The 20,328-nt window shown below is 53.4% G+C and overlaps 10 protein-coding genes across 10 annotated transcripts, besides 1 other annotated feature; 4 read left to right on the top strand and 6 right to left on the bottom strand.

Moving 5' to 3' along the window:
• Positions 1–390: 390 nt before the first annotated feature.
• CCOS01_01412 (40S ribosomal protein S30) lies at positions 391–913 on the bottom strand (the record flags this gene model as incomplete). The annotated part of the gene is made up of 3 exons (XM_060449607.1): positions 391–414; positions 483–594; positions 861–913. The coding sequence occupies 3 exons, from the start codon at positions 911–913 to the stop codon at positions 391–393; spliced, it is 189 nt and encodes a 62-aa protein (XP_060321045.1).
• Positions 914–1,574: 661 nt separating this feature from the next.
• Positions 1,575–3,218, bottom strand: CCOS01_01411 (uncharacterized protein; the record flags this gene model as incomplete). Its single annotated transcript, XM_060449606.1, has 2 exons — positions 1,575–2,404; positions 2,459–3,218. 2 exons carry the CDS (start codon positions 3,216–3,218, stop codon positions 1,575–1,577), a joined length of 1,590 nt encoding a protein of 529 aa, XP_060321044.1.
• Positions 3,219–4,856: 1,638 nt separating this feature from the next.
• On the top strand, positions 4,857–5,693 carry CCOS01_01410 (uncharacterized protein; the record flags this gene model as incomplete). Its single annotated transcript, XM_060449605.1, has 1 exon — positions 4,857–5,693. The coding sequence occupies one exon, from the start codon at positions 4,857–4,859 to the stop codon at positions 5,691–5,693; it is 837 nt and encodes a 278-aa protein (XP_060321043.1).
• Positions 5,694–6,376: 683 nt separating this feature from the next.
• CCOS01_01409 (uncharacterized protein) lies at positions 6,377–9,135 on the bottom strand (the record flags this gene model as incomplete). Its single annotated transcript, XM_060449604.1, has 3 exons — positions 6,377–6,816; positions 6,870–7,367; positions 7,422–9,135. 3 exons carry the CDS (start codon positions 9,133–9,135, stop codon positions 6,377–6,379), a joined length of 2,652 nt encoding a protein of 883 aa, XP_060321042.1.
• A 1,333-nt stretch (positions 9,136–10,468) lies between these two features.
• Positions 10,469–10,546: a sequence feature (Short protein (CCOS01_01408, KAK1540094.1) was converted to a misc_feature.).
• Positions 10,547–10,598: 52 nt separating this feature from the next.
• Positions 10,599–11,152, bottom strand: CCOS01_01407 (uncharacterized protein; the record flags this gene model as incomplete). The annotated part of the gene is made up of 2 exons (XM_060449603.1): positions 10,599–10,649; positions 10,829–11,152. 2 exons carry the CDS (start codon positions 11,150–11,152, stop codon positions 10,599–10,601), a joined length of 375 nt encoding a protein of 124 aa, XP_060321041.1.
• Positions 11,153–11,800: 648 nt separating this feature from the next.
• Positions 11,801–12,109, top strand: CCOS01_01406 (uncharacterized protein; the record flags this gene model as incomplete). The annotated part of the gene is made up of 1 exon (XM_060449602.1): positions 11,801–12,109. The coding sequence occupies one exon, from the start codon at positions 11,801–11,803 to the stop codon at positions 12,107–12,109; it is 309 nt and encodes a 102-aa protein (XP_060321040.1).
• A 1,043-nt stretch (positions 12,110–13,152) lies between these two features.
• On the top strand, positions 13,153–13,347 carry CCOS01_01405 (uncharacterized protein; the record flags this gene model as incomplete). Its single annotated transcript, XM_060449601.1, has 1 exon — positions 13,153–13,347. The coding sequence occupies one exon, from the start codon at positions 13,153–13,155 to the stop codon at positions 13,345–13,347; it is 195 nt and encodes a 64-aa protein (XP_060321039.1).
• Positions 13,348–14,943: 1,596 nt separating this feature from the next.
• On the bottom strand, positions 14,944–15,375 carry CCOS01_01404 (uncharacterized protein; the record flags this gene model as incomplete). The annotated part of the gene is made up of 1 exon (XM_060449600.1): positions 14,944–15,375. The coding sequence occupies one exon, from the start codon at positions 15,373–15,375 to the stop codon at positions 14,944–14,946; it is 432 nt and encodes a 143-aa protein (XP_060321038.1).
• Positions 15,376–16,802: 1,427 nt separating this feature from the next.
• CCOS01_01403 (uncharacterized protein) lies at positions 16,803–17,386 on the bottom strand (the record flags this gene model as incomplete). Its single annotated transcript, XM_060449599.1, has 3 exons — positions 16,803–16,907; positions 16,997–17,296; positions 17,369–17,386. 3 exons carry the CDS (start codon positions 17,384–17,386, stop codon positions 16,803–16,805), a joined length of 423 nt encoding a protein of 140 aa, XP_060321037.1.
• Positions 17,387–17,849: 463 nt separating this feature from the next.
• On the top strand, positions 17,850–18,934 carry CCOS01_01402 (pre-rRNA-processing protein IPI1; the record flags this gene model as incomplete). Its single annotated transcript, XM_060449598.1, has 2 exons — positions 17,850–17,897; positions 17,963–18,934. The coding sequence occupies 2 exons, from the start codon at positions 17,850–17,852 to the stop codon at positions 18,932–18,934; spliced, it is 1,020 nt and encodes a 339-aa protein (XP_060321036.1).
• Positions 18,935–20,328: the final 1,394 nt, after the last annotated feature.

Raw genomic sequence — 20,328 nt, 5'->3', positions numbered from 1 at the left:
TTTGACAAAAGACAAGTTCAAAGATAAAGCGAGTATTCCCCATTTCCGATTTGAATGCCAGAAAAAAACCAAATAGTTTTTACGAATTCTGCAATACGCATTCGTTTGTCTCTTATGCTTTCGTCGGGTCGGGAGAGATCAATCTATACACAGACGGACTCAAGTAAGCCACACCGGTAGGGGATTCCTCAAGCCGTCGTCAGGCGGAGGGAAACCGGAGGGATATGAGGGGCGTGATAAGATTTCCGAAACCACGACGGCATTTTGTCCCAAATTTCACCATTTTCGCCAACCACCCTTGAACTTGATTGTCCCGTCGATTCCACCCTCATGCCAGTGGCCCAGACGTTCCTAGAGTCGTATCGAATGCATGTGGGAAGAGGAAGGCGCTTAGGAGGTAGGGTTGGGGTTCATCTACAAAGCAGCCATAGTTAGTCATCTGGGGTCATCGAGAGAGATGGGACTCGTTATCAAAATCGTACCTTGCGCTTGCCTCCGGTGAGGGTGACGTTGACGAAACGGCGGGTGTATGTGAGTCTCTTCTTCGCGCGGCCCTTGGGGGTCTTCTTCTTCTCCTGAGGCTCAACCTTGGGGCTATTGCAGTGGTCAGCGATCACGGTTCGACATTTCATCATTAAAAATAACACGGTCCGTCTCCCGGTCGGTCGTCGTTTCGATGGAGATCAGACCCCCCCGTCGTAGATCGTCGAATGAGTAGTGTTGTTGCCCCTTCTCTTTCCCGACCGGCATTCCTCCTCATCGTCGTCCGTGGTGACCAAAGTTTTCGTCGGTTTGCCACCCTCGATTCCCAGATGCACGGGGGGTATTTTCTGTTCTCACGGATAAGAAAAAAGACTTACGTCTGAGACTTGACCTTTCCGGCACGCGCCAACGATCCGTGAACCTTTCCCATTGTGGCGGTTTGAGTTGCTGCTGTGGTATTTCGGTGAGTTGGTTGTCGATGCAATCGAGAAGCGGGCTTGTCGTCTTCTGCGCGGGCAATGGGCGTCGGATTGCGTGGGAGGGTTGCGGGCCTGGACAATTTTGGGGGTTCGGTTCGTAATTCTGTGCGTCACGTGTAGTGAGTGGAGAAGGAACAGGGCGGGCGAGGGGGCTTGCCTTCTTTTTTGTACTCAGCCAGTCACCTTCCTTCATTTGCCTCCGCCCCAATCCGGAAGAGGTGGTCCGGGCGGAAAATTCGGCCTTAGGGGTTATCAACACAACAACATGAGCCACGCTCAGCACTCGGTGGTCTGAGCTCTTGCAGTGGCGCTGGCGAGATGAATCATCGGCGAGCAACGCCAGCTGAACAACGTTCGTCGTAGCCTGTAGGTAACACTGGTGGACACGAGTAGCTAGGAGACATGACTGACCACGGTGACTCAGGATGCCAGTTGTGTTTCCGCTATGACTGATAGAAGGATCTATTGTGCTAATCAACCAATGTTTGATGATGTTCGCTTTCCCCTTACGCCAACTTTTCCGTTATCCATCTTCGCAGCCGTCCAACATTCGTACTCTACAGGGTATCTAGACATGTTCTCGTGTGTATACATCGGATCTTTCTCAATTGCTCAAGCATTGTTGAGTCCCGAAGAACCCCACATCTGTTCTTCGCTCTTGGGGTCGGCGCAGTATCCATTGCAGGCCAAGCACTTATCCAACTTCTTGGACAGCATATCTTCCAACGACGCCGGGTGGATGATCAGATCCTTCGTCTTCAGGTTCTCGTCCAAGAATACGTAGGGGCCTCGGTAGTCGCTCTGGCGAATCTCGGGAAGGAAGGTAATATTGTGAGGAGTGTTCTTTTTAGCGACCTCAGCCCACGCAGCCTTCACATCGGCTCCAATGTGAAAGTCCCAGGTGCTCTCCCACGATGCCGTTGTCGACAATATCTCGACGGAGTAGCGGAAGACGGCACCTCCAAATTGGTCGGTCTTGTAAATTTCCAGCACCTGCAATGCCGGCATGTGCTTCGCGGCACTGGCGATCGAACGCAGGATGCCATTAACGGTTTCGTGGTCGATACCGTCAATCATCGTGTGGGAGGTAAGCGCAAGTCGGCGGAGGTTGTTCCAGACGGGCTTGCGTGCGAGGAGGCCTTGAAAGAAGGCGGTCGCGTCAGAGACATTCGAGACGGCCATCTCCTCGGCCTGCAAGCTGAGGAAGCCCAAATTGTGACCAAGGCTGGGGCATGAGGTTCGGGCAACGTCGCCTCCTTCTTCCGCACCGTCGGGGGGTATGGGGAGAGCGATGTCTCCACCGGTTGGGTCGGCGTCATTGTCGTCGACAGACTCAGCATCCTCCCATTCGGCTTCCGGGCCATCGTTGAAAGCATCGAAATGCTCAAAAATGCTAATTCGCTTAATGTGGGAAGGCCAGAAAGGGAAAGTACGGGCATAATCTGAGAATGTCAGTCAGTATTAGGTCTGTGGGTGGTGAGACAAAAGGGGCATACCAGAGTCGACTTCGAGCTGTGCTTCCAAGTCAACTTGATGCCAAGGCTCGAATCGGACTTCCTCGAGCTTTGGCAGACTCGAGATGATGCTGAGCAATGCTCGAGATGAGATGTTGCGATGGTTGCGTCGAAGAATCTGGCAGCTGTTGATGATTGAGACCTCAGGGAGACCATGTCGTCCGACCTGCTCGCAGCCGGCAGTGATGAAGCAGAAGTCTAGGTCGTGGTCGAAGAAGCGTGAGTTGCCGTCCTGATCCAAGCCCAGCTCACCAAACAGCTTGTTTTTATCACTGGGCGAAGCGGCGCTGAGCTCCAACTCGACACTCTGGCCTGAAGGGGTCCATTTACTGAGGATGTCGAAAAGATTCCAGATTCCCTGAGTGAATTTGATCTCATTTTCATTCTGCTCAGTGTCTGTCTCGGGAACCTTGGCCAGCTTGCTGTTATAGCGAGGCAGCTCAATGCGAAGTGAGATACGGCGCAGATAAGAGCGACGGATGGGGTCCTGGAGAATCTCGTCGAAGCGGGAGAGATCCTTGGCGGAGTTGATCTCGAGATTGTTGAAGTTGATCTTTTCTATGAATCTCTGCCATTGTTGACAGACGACTGCATAGCTGCCCATGTCATGACGCTTGCTCTTTGACTTTGATGTTTTTGAGCGTCTCTCGGCGACGGCTCCGTAGGCGAGGTGCTCGAGAATGAGGCCCTTGAGCTCGACAGGCAAACCATTCCAAGTTGCCATGTTGGTCTCCTCTTCCATGGCAATCAGCTGTGAGGCCTAGTGTGAAGTCGGCGTTAGACAGGTACTGTAAGCACGTTGGTGTTGAAGGACCCTAGCTGATCAGTCTCACCTGTGGACGCCCAAGTCCCTCAATGCTAAGGAAGTTGAGAGTGAATTTTCAGCGGGGCAAGAATGGAGACTGGGCTCACCATATACCCTTGTTCAAGTCGACACTGGATAATCGAGTGACTGAGGGGCAAATGAAATGCCTCGTCTTGGGTGAAGGGCCCTGAGTATGTGCTGAATTTGTGTGCAAAAAGGCGCGCCTTCTTGTTTTTTTTCTGCTGCTACCTGTCAGTCGAAGGGCTTGAGTCTTTCTTGACTGGTGTTGTAGGTCAGGTACCTCAGTTGTTGTCTTTGGTGGTCTTTGTGAGGTGACCTACGCCTTTCCCCGAAAAGACTTGACTTGAGGTGCGAACGGACAAGTTGCGCGCACCAATCAGCACTTGGCAATGAGAAGACCCTTTTGGAGTGACCAGTACTTCCTTCCTGGAAAATTCCTAGCATAAGTGGGCGCCTTCTGCCATCTAATCGTGTACCGTCAGTGCCTTCCTCACCCAAAACCCCTCTGGCTCTCCGCTCCTTCCCCCCACCTCAGAAAAGCCAGTACAGTGTGTATTTGGAGGCTTAAATCATTCAAAAACTGATTTATGCACTGTTTCCCCCTCCTCCTGATAAGCTGATAGCCATGGAACACTGGACCGAATGGAACCGAAGACACTGGCGGTTGTTCATCCCGTGCCTTCACCTTCTGCCCGGTCTTGGGATTGCAGATACATAAGGTACACCAACAGCATTTGCTCATCTAGACGCCGGAGATGATCATGCAACCCAGATACCTGCAGGCAGACGGACAAGACAGCTTTTCGCCAGCCCACAATTTCGGGAAAAAGACCTACTACGTAGAAATTTCACCTTGCGTATCCGTACTGCGTACAGCCGCCAGCAGCCCTGCCCCATGCTCGCATGGCTCGGAGTGGATAGAGTCAGGCTTGGGTCGTTGTCGCGCTAAACGCCGTTTGGCTTATCAGATCTAACCCCGGGCCACTTTCCAAGCGTCTCATCCCAGACATCACATGCGCCCATCTCCTCTCTTGCGGAGTTGCCCAGCTAAACCCAACTTGAGGTAACCTAACCTTCTGACCCCAGCCCACCACCGCTGCAGACCGACCTCCCCGTCCTCGCCCGTTACGAAACCCGACTCGTTCTTCTGACTGTTACCAACGTTGTTGGTACTCGTGTTTGCCCAGGCGGATCCATTCCATCCTCTTTGTTCTTCAATCCATCCCCCAACGCCGAAGAATCCTCCCCAAAGAAGACACCGTCCCCGCCGTACTCGCGCTCAATAGTTCCCTCCCAAATATCTTGGCCCTACGTCCTAACCCTTCCGAGACCGCCTCACACCACGAGCAGCTCGTACGATCCGATCCATCCCACCCTTTCCGACCGACCGACCGACCGATCACACACACACGCACCTCAAGTGAGGACTTTGCTACAAAACCTCGCACACGCCCGTTTCCCGACAGATCCTCCTCCTACTGCACCCTCTCTCCCGCCTATCGTTAAACCAGTCCCAGATCTCCTCTTCTCGGCCTTGTCCAACTTGAGAACAAGATGAAGACATCCGCCATCCTCGCCGGCCTAGCTGCCTCCGCTGCCACCGCTGTCCTCGAGCCAGGCATGCCGCAGCACCTCCTCTCCAACCCCGAGGGCAGTGCCGACGCAAACCGCATTCCGACCTCATATGAGTCCGCAGTCATGGGCCGCCGCATTCTCGCCGTGACCAAGCTGGCCGAGCTCGCGACCGTCTTCCCAGCAGGCGCCCACTCCGCCTCGGGCGGTGACCTCTCCGGCATGCCCATCGGTCTCATGGACTACGTCGCCGACTGCGAGGACGAGGGCAACCCCACCATCCTGGCCATCACCATCGCCACGTCCTTCAAGAACGTCCGCGCCGGGTCCAACATCTCCCTCTCCATGCACTGGGTCCCGCCCTTCCCGCCCGCGAAGCGCATCTCCCTCTTCTCCTCGCTCAAGAACAGAATCTTTGGCTCCTCCTCCGACGCCGACGCCGCGGCCACCGCCCTCCCCGACACGGTCCCCTACTCCGCCGCCAACCTCCCCCGCTTCTCTCTCCTCGGCTACCTCGAGAAGATCCCCGCCGACCCCGTCTCGTCCCTCAAGCTCGCCCACTGCTTCGTCAACAAGCACCCGGACTCCAAGTACTGGCTTCCCGGCAGCCCCGTCCACGAGTCAGAGTGGGTTCGCTTCGTCGTCACGTCCGTCTACTGGATCGGCGGCTTCGGTGACCGCGCCTACATTGGCTGGATCCCCCTCGAGGAGTGGCAAAAGGTCACTAAGGAGGAGTACGAGTCCATCGAGCTCCCTGGTGAGAAGCGCGGCTGGAAGGAGTGGAGCGTCAACAGCTGGTTTGACGGCAAGGACCTTTGAATGTGTGTTGAATAGGATGACGCCTGCAGTAATCAGGTAGTTGATGTTTTGCGTACGGGAGGGATCCAATCCTTTTTCTTTTGGCATGATACCATTTACAAGGCCAGACCCCAAAGGCCTCAAAGGGGCTTGCTAGTTTGTCATACATTTTCGGGTCGGTTACTTGATGACTAGTTACATGCCAGTTTTGCCCAAATCGGCAATGTCATTTAGACGAAAATTTGGTTCTTTGAAGTACTTACGGTAGCTACGCGAGATACGCAGACTGCTGAAGCTAAACCATCATGCATGCACACTATATGTGCGCACTTAAAGACTGCGAACCTTGAGAACCAAGTCACATAATAGCAAACGGGCTGTGGAGGGGCGGATGCATCATTACAGCGTATTATATCAGGGATTGGGGGTATCTAGCACTACAGCTCGCAGACGTAATAATGCAGGCACCCTAGGTAGTCCATCTCTTTCTCCTTTCCCCCTTTTCAGTCGTTCCCGCGAACAAAATCAAACGCTATGCATGCCTCTCGTGTGTGCACGTGTGCGTGTGTACCCCTGGTATCCCTAATCGAAAAATAACCCCGACGCCAGAAATGATGACTTGATCTCCGTCGATCGTCCACAACTATGTACACACAAGAAAGGGTTATACGGTCTCAAGACAAAGTAGAAAGAAAGAAAAGCGTCTAGTCAACGCGGATGATGACCTTCCAAGCCAGAGCGCCGGCCTCTCTGATAGCGCATGCAAGACAACCCCGCCGGCGTCTCGAGATGATGGCATTCCAGCCCTTCTCTGCGCAGAAGGCTCTCACCAGGACCTCCATGTCACTTCCAAACTGGCGGCGCCGGGACTCAAGGTGCATATTGGTCGTCGCAAGGCTGGCACCGTTGGCGGTACGTTCGAGAATGGGAGACGTGGGAGTCTCTTGCGTCGGGGCCTGACGCTTGAAGCCGGTGATACAGTCAATGACCAGAACACGAGGTGTGGTGTTCATGGTGGGAGTGAGAGATGGACGCCGGACGGATGACGTGTTAAGGAGTAAAGTATCCAGGGAGGCGTCTGGCTTCTCAAGAAGCTCTGAAAGGTGGATAACGGTATATGTGAAGAATTTGTGCAGGGGATGTCCTAGATGATGGTCAGTTTGTGTGGCTATCTCAGGAGGAGTTGCTTCTTCTTACCCGTGATGGTGGCCGGCTTTGAGCTCACACCGCCGATGCTGCTGCCGTCCACGTCGATCTGCTGGATAGTGGGGCTTGAAGGGGACCTTAAGACCCTGACGTGGGAGGACGGGTGGCAAGGATGAGCCGTAACAAAATGGATGTCCTTCATCAGTGAAAATTGGTGCTCCTTTGCTTCGCCGCCATTGGGACCGACAGAAAAGGAGATGGAGGCCGGATATGTGTAGAGTTCGTGAGCTCGGGTCACGTCCGAGAATGGGGTCATCACCGTCTCCTCAGTCGGAGTGGTGCGGGTTGAGTCCACGGGCGCAGATAGATTGAGCGACGTCAAGGAAATGCTCAGGCTCGGAGGCGGCTCCGAATAGTTATTCTCATAAGGGATGATGAAATCCGCGGGGAGTACCGAGCTGGGATCCGCATCACCTAGAACACAAGACTCGCGCTCGACGTGAGTCTTACCCCACAACCGGGCTTGCTTGCCTGTCTTTTTCATGTCATCTGCCAACGATGTTTAGTCTACGTCAATGGAGAGCTGATTAGAGAGTCACTTACCACAGACTTCGGCAACATCAATATTGACCCAGCCGTCACCATGTCCTTGGGGAGTGATATCGCTCGAGATCCATCCCATACATTGAGCAGAGCCAGCGCCAGCAGCAAGAACGCGGCCAATGATGCAAGCCGTGCTCCAGAAGCTCTTTCCGCGATACACGAAACCACCGCATAAGTTTGCCATCGGGCCCAATTTGGACATTGCCTCCTTGTCGTTCTCCAAGAGAGTGGTCATGATCAAGTGGTACAGTCCTTCGCCTGGAAGCATGAGGCCGGATACGTAAGACTTGGATAACCATCCCGACGGGTGTAAAGCTGCCGAGATCTTGTGCTTCCCGGACGGGTGTCGAGTAACGCTCGCTTCTGTCCGACCGCCACCGAAATAAGATGATCTCTTTGTGTCGATGCTCATTGGTGTCTCCGCAGGCGTGTGAATCGGCGTTGCTTCTGATACCTTGTTGACTGTCTCGGAAATCTGCTCGGCGTATGTGTCTGATTCGATATCGGGCCAGCGAAGCTTTCTTGCAAAATTCGTCAAGCCATTGACTTGTCTCTCGCTGTACCGTCCCTGAATGGTGTACACGGAGACATCGCCGTGAGAATGAGCATGGCTATTTGGGTGAAGGCTCATCTTCCCAGTCAAAGATGCCAGCCATCCGCCAGAGTTGCGCTTTTGAGTATTCGCTGGATCGACCTTTCGCTCAATGATTTCAATGTTCTCCAGCCAGGCGCGTGCCAAGTGCAATGACCACTTGACTGTTGAGTTTGCATCCTTTTCAAAGCGCTTAATCTCGGTGGGTCTAATGCTCTCGATACCGAGCTCTTCGCCTTCTGTAATGGCATCTAGCCTAATGAGCAGCTCGCACGCCAGGAGAATCTGAAGCAACAACCAGTATCTCTCCTCTTTGCGCTCCTCGTTGCTGTCAGCGTCGTCGATCTCGACGTCCGTTTCGAGCTCGTCGCCCTCGAAGGAACCCCAGAGGATCTGACCCAGTCTGATTCTCCATTCCACGTGGGAGAAGTCGATCCAAACATTGGGTGCAGCAAGGACTTTGACAAGCGCCGAGATCTGTACAGACAGGCTGTAGGGGTCATGGTGGTCGATGACGCGGGTTGGCGGATGCAGGATGCCCAGGAATAGCTCGTTGTACAGGGTGTTGTGGATCTTTCTGTGGACCTTGTTCTCCTTGTACCTGGCGCCATTCTTAATGAGCTGATCCAAAATGGACGATTCCTCCAAACGGCGAAGTCCGTCTTTGGAAGCCAACATTCTCTGGCGCTGTTCGACGATAGCTTTGGCCTTGGACCCAATGCTGTCGAAGCCGAACTGCTCTTCCTGAAGCGCATCACCAACAGGCATCTCCAGAGCCGCCTGGTACCCCATTGTGCCCTTCTCCAAGCCTTGCATACTCAGCATATTAGGCCGTTCTCGGCATCGGGGGTAGAAATGGGCTCGCTTCCTTTCCTTGGCGCACCGTATAGCAGCAGGATTGGAGTTCATGTCCCTCGTGATATGAGGCCAGGCTGTGATGCAGCTCCAGGCGGCGTCCTCGATCTGGACATGGTCGGTCAGGTCGCGGATCTCAAGCGACTCGTCCCAGGGAAAGGCGACAGATGGGTGGGGAGCGCCGGTGTAATGGCCCTCGGAGCGAGCAAAGTACTGAGGAGCTCCAGAGAAGAGCTTCTCAACGTCGTCGTCGCTGAGAGTTGCCATGATTTTCGTCAGTTTCAGAACTGGTTTGGCGGAAGGGCCATTGGCTTTCTGGTCGGCGCTGTCGAAGACGAAGGGAGGCGGGGAAGGCAGTGGCTTATTGGGGTTGAGAGGGGGCGGCGATCGAGAGGAACGGGACTCGGCACTGCTTTGCGGAGGGGAAACCTGGGGTTTGCTGGTGAGACACAACGGCTTTTACAACGGTTGAACAAAGAGACGCGGCCCAATTGGGGTAATTAGAAGAGCTGGTGTTAGGTTTTGACACTGGAAAGGACAAGATGGTTGGTTGGGTTGGTATGATGGTCTGCTTTCTCTGCGGGTAAACGGGAGACGACGTCTTTGTCTTCAACCGTTGGAAAGACGTGGCTGATGATGGCAGCAATGGACTGCAAAAGAAACTGTAGACTTGGAGAAAGAAAGACTGTCGACGAGGAGAAAGACAGAAAGGGGTTTGTTATACAAGTAACATTGACTAAAGTAAAGAGGGGACAGGAATTGGAGTCTCGGAAGCTGATCACGCGGCAGAGAAGGGACGGGTTATGCAAGGGAGCAACGGAGGTATAGATCGTCAGAGTCTGAGCAACGGGGTAGGTACGGAGGCTTGGAAACTTGGGAAGAAGGTATTAAGTAAGAATTAAAGGAACACTGGAACAGCGGATGAACATCTCGAAGGACGTCACTGCAAGCAACCTAAGCTGATGGCCAAGCAAGCAGACTGATGAGCAATGAGATGATGGATGGGCAAAGCAGAGATTGCAAGACAGGGCAGACCAGAAGTGGCCTGATGCAGCTCCCATTTGATGGATTGCATAGGACGATGGCGGGGGAGTGACACGGTGGAGAGGGGAATGAGGTCGTGGTGCAGTTGTGGTGCGTCGTGCTGCAGACTGTGGCGCCGTCTACCTCACCTTACGCAGTACCGTCACTGCCACCGTTTCCGAGCCTTACGTAAGGTACCTAGAACAAGGTATCCTCACCTAAGAACTCAAGATGCAGCCGCAGCCCGGTGAGGTGGGGACAGAGAGGGAGCTTGGAACTACCTTAGGAAGCTACCGAGTATACACAGTAGAGTACCCGAGAAGCACAGGCAGGGACCTGCCACTGCCACTTTCACTTTTGTGCAGATGCTCCTCTTCCACTGTCTGTGTTTTCATCTCCGTCTGCGGCGCACGGAATGTCCAGCCTTGGCCAAGACAAACCCACCGACACCGACGCGGGAACCGGACCTGGTCTGAGAGTGCGGGGGATACAGCACGGAGGGAAAGGGGGGGGGGGGGGTTTATGGTGGGTGGTAGTGAGGGAAAGGTGCGTGTGATTTGGGTAAAGCATGTAAGCTATGCGCAAGCAAGTTTGTGTCCAAGCAGCATTGCTGCGTTGCGTGCATCTTCCCGGTACGGCCTTGCTGCTATTCTGAGGAACTTCCTCATCTTCCAATTTTCAGCACCGGGGACATCGGGGACGTCAGACTAGGTGGACTCGAAGCACCTCGTCTCCCGGACCTTGCCTGAGAAGACAGACTGGGGTACAGGACCATAAAAATGGTGGAAATAGAACGACAAAGACGCTGGCGATCTGACGAGATCGAAGTATCGATCGAAATGTGGGAAGCTAAGACTTTCTGAAGGGAGCCGACTGTTTGGTGTAGAAAGGAATTACAGACAACAACGCATATAGATACGAAGAAAGGCAAACTTACGGGCAACTTCGTCGGTGACTCGGCACCGGGACCCCGTCCAGACTTTGTTGACGAAGCCGGCGTCGATGCGCTGCTGCTGACACTCCGGCCTTTGCTGCGACTCAACAGCCCTCCAAAAAGATCCCGTTTGGAGAACTTGCGCTCCCGCTCCGCCTCGCCCGTTCCGATCCCCAAGCCGCCCGCCGGCGCCTCCCTTCCATTCTCCTGTGGCGGCGAAAGCGGTGGTCGGGCTTCTTGTTGTTGTCGTGGCTGGCGCTTCGAAGGGGATAACGGCCGCTGGTCGTGTGCCTTGGATCCTCGTCTGAGGAGTGATAACGACGGCATATTTGCTGCTGCTGCTTCTGCTACAGATACCAGTCGCGGATTGTGTTAGTCGTGGGTTGGGATGAAGTTTGCCGTCGTGTTCGTCTCATTCGTCTCGATTTCGTCCCTGTTCTTCCCCTAAGGTAAAGTAAAGTCTCCAGTCTCTTTCTCGTCTTTGTTTTCTCAGAATCTTTCCCACTCTCTTGCAACTTGTTGTTCTTCTGCTCTTTCGACAAGCTTTCAACCGCGTAATCCTGATCCTCCAAGGTGGCTGATCCAAAGTGGCGTCGTGTGAGGAGCTGGTGGTGACGGCGATGGTGGTGGAGGGAAAGCCCCGACGTCTTATCGCCGACGGGAATGATGCAAGTTCAGGTTTCTGCAAGGTAACCTTTCAAATGTCGCAGTGAAACCCCGAGTTGCGGTGTTGAGTCCAAGTCTTGTTGCAAGCAATGTAAGTGGACGCAGGCCCGAGTAAACGATAGGCAGGCAAGCGTCGAAAGGCCGTAGACAGGTAAAATAATAAACAAGGGGAAAAAAATCGAGACGAAGTAGAGGAGGAGGGGGATGGGGGGCAAGTCTTGTAAGATGAGAATCAGAAGTAAAGAAGTGGGAGATGCAGTCTTACAGCAAATGAGAGGCAAGGCGGCAGGATGTTAAAACAAGAAATGAATGCGAATCAATAACAGAGACAGACAGACACACACGGCCGATGGTCTGCCCAGGCAGGGGTGGACTTGGACTTGGAGGGGAGTGACAACAAGAACAACACTTTCTGTATCCGTATCTCTCTCTATCTGTTATCATCCACTATTTCTCTCTCTCTCTTTCTTTTGCTTCCCTCACTCCCCTCTTTGCGCTGCTGGACACGCTCTCTGCCTCCCACTCACTCAGTCCATTTGTTGGGCTGGGCCTGGGGCCCTTTGGGCTCGACTCTTTCGACGAAGGGGGTCCCCTTCTGACTGGACCAGTGGACAGTAACGGGATAAGACATCCACGGGATAGGACACGACGAGGGGGGCCGCAGAAGAAGCCATATCCACTTTGTTGGTGTACCCCTCGTCCTAGCCGCAGGCGACATGCAACAAGGCACCGGGGGGAGGGGATCTGGCTGTCTAGTCCGCTACGGCAAGGAGAGCGAGAAAAACAGAGAGAGGGAAAAGCGTCCTCGTGCCTATTACTTTTCACGTATCTGAATATAGCTGCATACCCTGGGATAGAGAGCTCTGGGGGTGGAGGGAAGCGAGGAAGATGAGCCCCCCTCCCCCTCCCACCCCGGGCTAAGAGAAGAAAAGGGTGGGCAGAACGAACGGCAGTCTCAGATCTTCAATGCTCCCATGTCGAGTGAGAAAAAAAGGTAGAGAGACAGGGACGAGCAGAGAGGAAAAAGCACCGAAAGGGAGATCAGCAAGATTACAAGATTAGGGAAGAGACGAAAAAAGAACGCCCTATGGAAGCAGAGCGAGCTTCAGCTTCCCGTTCGTTCGTCATTCTCCCACCCCATAATCCAGATGGACCAGGGGGGAGGGGTGTGAGTGCCAGAGTGGGCGTTCCGCGTCTGGCAGGCATGGCATGGACTTTATGTGTGTGTGTGTGTGTGTGTGTGTTTTTGCACTCTTTCTGTCTCCCATCCCTCGTCGTGTAACTTGCTGCGTTGTGACTTCATCGGGGAGTGCTCAGCCCAGCAAGAAAACCAGGAGCCCAGTTCCATGTAAACCTCTAGGATATCTTAGGGGCTCCACCCGGACTCCCGCGTGGCGGCCGGCTTCGCCATTCTCGCGTTGCCGTGGCCTTGGAATTGCCATGGTGTAATGATGATAAAGCAGCGAGGCAGAAAAAAAAGAAGAGATCAACAAGATGACGACCAGCTCGAATGGCAATTCTAAAATGTCGCACGGCGCGGACTGAGGAGAGGAATGTCAGATTTTGAAATTGGCGGCTTGTGCTTTTTTTTCTCTTCATCTTATCCCGTATAACGCCAACCGAATTATACCCTCCCTCACCTCGTCATTGCAGTGGTGCTAATGTCAGATTGCATGATAGCGTGCGTTCTGCCCGCCGCTCATCTTTTTCGGTCTTGCATTGTCTCCGGCAGGTCCATCACCAACGAGAGATGTCCACTGAGGACTCGACAGGGGTACATGAGGCAAGAGAAAAAGATTCGCAGACACACACACACTCTCTCTCTCTCTCACACATCAGACAGCCGCAGCGGGTAAAGGGAAAGGAGATCCATGATCACGGCCGCAACAAAACACCATTTTAGGGGCCCCCTCTCTCGTCATCGACAAACAGGTGGAGTTTCTTCTAGATGGGCTTGGTGATGAAGAAAGAATAAGAAATCATGAAGAAAAGCCATTTCGTGGGAAGTAATGGGGATGAGGAAAAAGAGACGAAGGAAGTTACGAAACGCAAAAACATCTGCAACAGGCCAGATTCAGAAAGCTGAAAATCACACTACACTGCAGGTATCCGTAAAACCAGCTGGCCTAGGTCTAGCCTTCTCGCTCATCGAAAAGTGCATGTGAAATCCACCCAACTTGCCTTGAGCCGCTACGATGCTCGCCAGCTCGCGGCCCTCCGAGACAGGGTCTCGTTCGTCTTTTTGGGGAAGATCTCTGATTAGGTAGTTTCGGGGATCCGCAAGCCCACACAACATCGCTCCTCTCCACCTCCTTTGGGCAGTGGGAAACCAGAGAGGGGAGGAGGGGAGGATTGACGATGGATCAAGGTGTCTGTCTCATGGATTTCATGTTGCAGCTGCGGTGGGCTTCTTCTCTGGTTGATGTTGCGTTGTCTGCTCTTCTCGGAAAGCCTTGATTTCAATACTCACCGGAATCGTGGGATTCTGACCCCGAAAGACCCTCACTCATGCCGGATACGGTTGGGCAATACCGGAAGAAAAGAAAAAGAATGCACATAGCGCATCATTAAAGAGAAGGGCCAAAAAGCAAGAATACCACGAAATTCGTATATGCCGCTAAAAGGTCAAAAATCGAGTACTCCGTACTCCGTACAGGCAGTGCAAAAGAATTCTGGGCAGGGCCAGGTTCGAATTAGCAAGGACCACGCTTGTGCGGCAAAGATGGTGTAATTTGACATTTCTTGCAGAACTTGAACGCCACCATCGTCAGTAAACCAAAACCCGTTTGCCGGGCCCAGTCGTCGCACATCACTTTCCTTTGCAAGCCGAAGCACGCATTGTGCCACCAATGGGTTTTAGGGCCGAACGGCAGAGAAATAGCGTATCACGGAGGTACCATGTCGCGTCTTATTTGCGTGTGGCTTGGAGACCTTGAAGACCTTGAACTTCTTCCCGCCCGCCTCCCCTTGGCATTAAAGATCTTCCCTTCGGCTGTTCTTCTCGAACGTCTAGCAAAGGAACCAGCATTTCGAATGCCGCCGAGCCGACCATGAAATGGCGGGATTTAATTGGAACCGAGTCCCTGAACGCAAGGATGACCTTGAACTTCTGGCTTTGAAGCTCTAGCTTGAACTTTACAGCCCAATTTGCCTCCCCCTCGTGACCATTCTGAAATCTACATAGATAGAGAGGGTCTAGTATTGAGAACATTCATGGAACTATTTCAAGCACGATTTCCGAAACGAAGACAACGGGAAGCTTGCCTCACGCGGCAAAACGACAAGCTCTGCTCTACCCTTCCCGCCAGGACCGAACGGAACATGGGACATACTTTCTTTGACAAGGGGGGCCTCCGTCGTCGTGGCTTGGGAGAAGGTCTCCGCCGGAGAGCATGAGCACTGGGCAGCTGGTGGGCCTGGATCTACCTGGACTGTGGACATGAGACGACATGTCACGGGGGTGAGTGTGGGCGCGACGTGAACAACGAAGGGAGCAGTGCTGGGCTTCTCTCCATTGTTCTCGAACATCTTCGTCTCATACCACTGGAACAAGGGGGACAGGAGGCAGGAGGAAGAGAACGGAGAAGAAAGGAGGTTGTATTATTCTCAGCCGAAGGTCCGGTTCCTCCAGCAAGCCGGAAAGGGGAAGGAAGGCATATCATCAGAAAGGTCTCTTGACAAAGTTGACAAGTTCGGGAAGTAGAGAGCTGCGTCCCGCGGACTAATTCTGAACCCTGACTATAACACCAGTTCGCATCCCTAACAGAGTTCAAATAAAAGCCCACCGCCGAGGTGACTTCCAAACGGAACGGGTTACACCAACGAGTTGCAACAGAGCTGGCCCTGGTGCGTTGCGTACGCCGTAGACATATTGACATTGACATGCTACTATAGAAGCGAGAACGTCCAGAAGGACGCAAGAAAAAGGTTAAAGGAAACTCTAAAGGAGCCCCAATCTCCCCTTTATGACAAGTTTACACGAGAAGGGCCAGAACGGAAGAGGACGAGGGCGTGAGCAAGCGAGCCTAGTAAGCCCCCCGGAGTCTCGGCAGGACCTCGCCACAAGTTACTGAAACGAGAGGAGGAAAGATTTCCAAAACAACAGGCAAGGCTCATACATAAAAGTGCGCTAGCAAAGAGAGAGAGAAAAAAGTTCGGAGTATGGCCGGGCCAAATTCCTCGCCGGCATCCACTGGGATTGTCGCCAACGTAGCAAATCCTCGACCGCCGACTGGTCGACAAGCCCGAAGCGACACTGAAGCGAGAAAGCGACGTGGGTGGTGGTGGTAAACTGGTGGTTTCCTCAAGGGGAAGGGCCTTTAATTTAATTCCCAGGTGTTTGGGGGGGCAAGGGGTGTGTGGTTGCAACCTCTGCCCGTCAACGTTTTGAACTTCGACTTTCCCAAATCCGAACCGGCGCCTCATCCCGGCCTAGTTCTAGCCCACTTCCCGTTCACTCGGTGTCGCGCCACGTTTCTAGGCGCACCCAAAGCCCCAACCAAGCTCTGGGGGGGGGGGGGGCTTACCAATATGTTTGCGAGCCACTGAGCTTCCCGGATGACATAGAGCTCATGTCCGTGGTGCCACACCTGGTTTGCGAGGCTAGCTATTTTAGCTTCAGAGCTGGAAGTGTCAGAATGCTAATGTTAATTTTTTTTAAACCAGGCAGGGGAGAAGCGGACGTCTCGGCTCGGACGGTTTGTCGCGGAAGGCAGGGAAATGCCCAGCTTCCGGAGCTGACGGGTATGGCTTCCGCGGGGGGCCTGGGCTGGGCTGGCTAGGCTGTCCGCCTTGTCCTATATCACGAAACGATGATGGCTTCGAACATCATTTTGAGTTTGCACTTGTCCATCATTTCTTGCATTCATCTCGAGCTATCCAGCAGGGCCGCGGCCCTGGCCGCGATCGCCCGCGGAACACCCGCCCCGGCTTCATTCCGGACGTATATGCTGGAGGGTCGTGGCGGATGGTAATATCAGGGTATCATTCGTAATCGCGCCCGCCTTGACCGTCCATGCCGAGAGCAGCTATCTATCTCTCTTTCCCCCCTTGTTTGTTCTCCATGTGTGTGTATGTGCGTAGAGCTTGCAGCTTGGCAGCTTGAAGGAGGGTTTCCCAGTTTCCCTTTCCTGCGTATTTGTAAATACGATGGTCTTGGAGTCGACCAATGAGCATGTCAATCCTGACCCTTTGCCCTTCCAGCTTGGCGAACGTAAATCCTCCTGAAGGACGTCCGCTCGGTGAAGCCAATAGCGATAAGTCCGTGAAACGCCGATCGATGCCAACATCGTGAGTCAGACCTCTAGATTTTTCAAGCCGGCGGTGTGTCATGTACTACGATGAGGAGGTACTTCGGATCTGGTACAATAACCAGCTCCTGTTTTTTCGTTCGTAGCCTCAGTAGCTTCAGCTCATCCTGTTCCAAATGATTAGCCTCGGCCCTCCCTCCAGGGGTGAAGATTCGTTCCGCAGTCGCTCTAGGGACAGACGTGTCACTCCTCTTACCTCGGTGTCCAGGTCCAACACCAGGGTGCCCGACGCATTCACCCAGTTCCAAACCTTTGCGGCAAAGTCCTCCAAGCCTTGCGGTTGCTCCTCGCCGTTCTGCTGCTGCTGCGCCGCGGCGCCCTCGCCCGAGAAGGAGCCTCCTCCGGATGTCTGTAGCGTTGCTGCGTTGAAGGACGACAGCTGACCGCTCGTTCGTAGTATCGCGCCGGTGACTCGGTCGAGGATGACGGTGGCTTTGACGCCGGGTTTATTCGAGAGGCGCTTGAGGGTCTCGTCCAGCGCGTCTGGTCCGTTGGTCTGCGAGGGGACACATTCTTTGTTTAGCTATGACGCCATTGCTGAAGAGCAGGAGGGGTCGAGGTCGCTCACGGGTGTTGCGTCGGCCATATTTGATAGACTGAGAGTTGAACAAACGAGAGACAGGTACGGGCGACGCTGCTTCTGAGAGCGTCTCAAATTGTACCGAAACTTCGCAAAAGAATCGAGTGTCGTTGAATCGTGGAAACAAATGAATGCCCCCGAAAGCTGGGTTGGGTCTCGTCTGTAAGGCTGGGTTGGAAGCTAAAGTGCCCAATAATTGGAGCTAGGATTCACCGGGTAACAGCGTCTCAACGTTGTGGTGGGGACCAGGAGCTTGACCAAATTCTGCCGCACCTGACCGCCGAAAAGTTCTGGCTCCAGACTTTGCAGGGGTCCTAACCTTCAATGAGCCAGCCATCTCATGTGAAAAGTGACCAAGACTTCATTGCTCAACACTCGGAAAATTCTACAAAATTTCAGTCTCACAGCCATAAGATTCACAAATAAATCAAGTCAACTCTAGGAGAGAATATCCGATAAATAAGACATCATGGGTTCTAGCACGAGAAAGAAGAAGGAAAAGGCCAAGGACTTTGCGGTATGAACATCTCAGTGACGCTGCCTCTCATGAGACCTCGCATCAATACTGACATGCTCCTACAGAAACCAAAGTTTAAGGTCGGAAAGGCCAAGGCCAAGCCTACCAACTTCACAGACACAAGTTTCAAGGCAAAGTCCATTGCTATGGGCCACCAGAAGCTCTCAACTGAAGCCCCCGATAACGCTACTCAATTCAAGCACAACCTCTCATTAGCCTCTACATCAAGAGCAGATAAGCAGCGCAAAGAATCTCTGGCCCATCTGACAAGCCAGGTTCTGGCAGACAACAACCCTGTCGGAACCGCAACGGTGCTAAGCAAACTCCTGCCCCTGATCTCAGACGCCTCAGGTCCTGTTCGCAGCCAGCTGCTGAAGCTGTTCCGGGCCCTGCCCGAGGCAGAGGTCAAGCATCACGCCGAAAAGTGCATCATGTACACCCGCGCCGGAATGACTCACCTCTCTGCCGATATCAGCAACGACTCGCTATCCGTTCTCGAGTGGCTTCTGGATGTCGCGGAAGACGAGACTGTCAGCTGCCCCGGCGGTTGGGTCAAGACTCTCAACAGCTTCTGCGCGCTGATGGGCTGGACCGTGAAGACGAGCTCGGGGTGGTCGACCGCCCCCAAGACGGGCCTCCGCACAAAGGACGCACAGTCGCACGCGAGGCAGGTCGCCGTGCTGGCTAGGTTTATGCAGGCCGGACTCAAGCCCGAGGTTGCGGGGCCGAGTAACCCCAACGCCTATGCGGACAATATGTACCGGGTGCCCCGGACGCCAAATCCTTTTGCGTACCTCAACCTTTTTGGGACCCGCCGGGACGAGGAAGCGGAGATGTATAATGACCGCGAGTCACGGCAACGGGTTTTCCACAGGAGGTTCATGGATTCGTTCCAGCGAGGTGTGGAGCAGTCTAAGAAAGAGGGCGGTACCATCGGTCGTTCGGCCGTTGCATTGGATCAGGCCTTGACCGAAGGTATGAGCGGGTACGAGGCGACGTCTGCTGTTGAGCCTCAAGATCTCCTTGATCTGTGGTGAAGTATGTGGCCCCGCAAATCTACAATGATCTACAATCTTTGGCGGTCTCAGGAACCTGCCCGACAAGATTTCCTGCTCGTATCAACCTCTCCCCCGCAGTATTGGAGGTTCCAGTCACTGCCGCTGAAGGTCAGTGCCCGAGCAGCTACGTCCTGCCTGTTGGGGCAAAGTAAAGCGCCGGAGGGTTTCTTGCGAGATAGAATGACTCTAGGCTTTATCGCGATAGACGTTTGGTTTATTCGAATTGGTGGACGGGGCGAAGTGCTGTTCAAGCCGCTCAATAAGTCCCAAGAGCGTCGCCATCCGCTACCTCATCATGTAGCATTCATAGATGGATATATCAATGATACCCATCTCACCTCGGTGAGATTTCTGTTGTCTAAAAAATGTAGTTATTCCGAAATCAGAGACGAAGAGACATCTCTCAGGTGAATGACTGTCCTTTGGTGTCATGTGGTGAGCCGATTAGATTGGAAGGTCCTCAATTGTCTTCTTTTAGCTTTACTCTTGACACGAAGCTGCCATCAGGCAGCATCTTACATGCCTGATTTGTTTGTTAGATGCTCCATAGGGAACTATTCAAGTTGACTCAACTTCAGACACAAAGGTGAGATACGCAGAATACTTTGTATCTTCAAGGCCTTTCAGCTGCCTTTGTCTTTACGGGATCACTCGTATATTATTGAACCTCTACCCGGGTTACCTCTCTCTCTTTTCATGTTCTGCCTTGCTGTAGGCAGCTAACTCGAAGGACCTCGTCGAGACAAGAAGTCAGTGTCATGTCAAATGAGCGCTGTCAAAGGAGAGGTCTTCTCTTCGTCTGACCTTTCCTCTCGTCCGAAGCTTCGATGAGATTTCGTCCAGTGTTTTCAAGTTCCGATGGAGCCTTCAGAAATGAGGCAGAAGGTCAAGTCCTGGATGGTGCTCTCCCGCCCGATTGTAATGCCTCACGAGGCAGTCACACTTCAACACTCATGCCCGCTTAGTCGTCCTACCCACCTACTTCGTTCATTGTGTCTTCCTTCCTCTAAGGGCGGTGCCTGCCCTCGGCCTCCAGCCCTTTTGCCCTCTACAGACCGACCTACCGCCTTCCAGCCTTCCGAAGTCCTCTCATCACGGATGTTTATATCTCATCTGCTGCTGCCCAACTTCTTCCTCCTCCCTCTTTTCCTCCGCACCCGTCACAGATCGTTGAGAAAGGATCACCAGCAGGAGATCAGTTTCTGACTTCATTCTTCGTCTGAGAGGTAAGTACTTTCCACATTGTTTGATCAGCGAATTCATCATTCCCATTTATTTTTCCATCAATCCCCGTCATCATTCATCGACGGATTCTGCCGTCTTCAACTTCGATCGTGGAACGTGTTGACGAGCGCCAAATTCTTGGCTTCAAT

The sequence above is a fragment of the Colletotrichum costaricense genome, assembly GCF_030867565.1.
Source record: "Colletotrichum costaricense strain IMI 309622 chromosome Unknown Scaffold_1.1, whole genome shotgun sequence".
Classification (NCBI taxonomy): domain Eukaryota; kingdom Fungi; phylum Ascomycota; class Sordariomycetes; order Glomerellales; family Glomerellaceae; genus Colletotrichum; species Colletotrichum costaricense.
The sequence above is the reverse complement of the archived record's forward strand: the minus strand, read 5'-3'. Positions and strand labels throughout refer to the sequence as shown.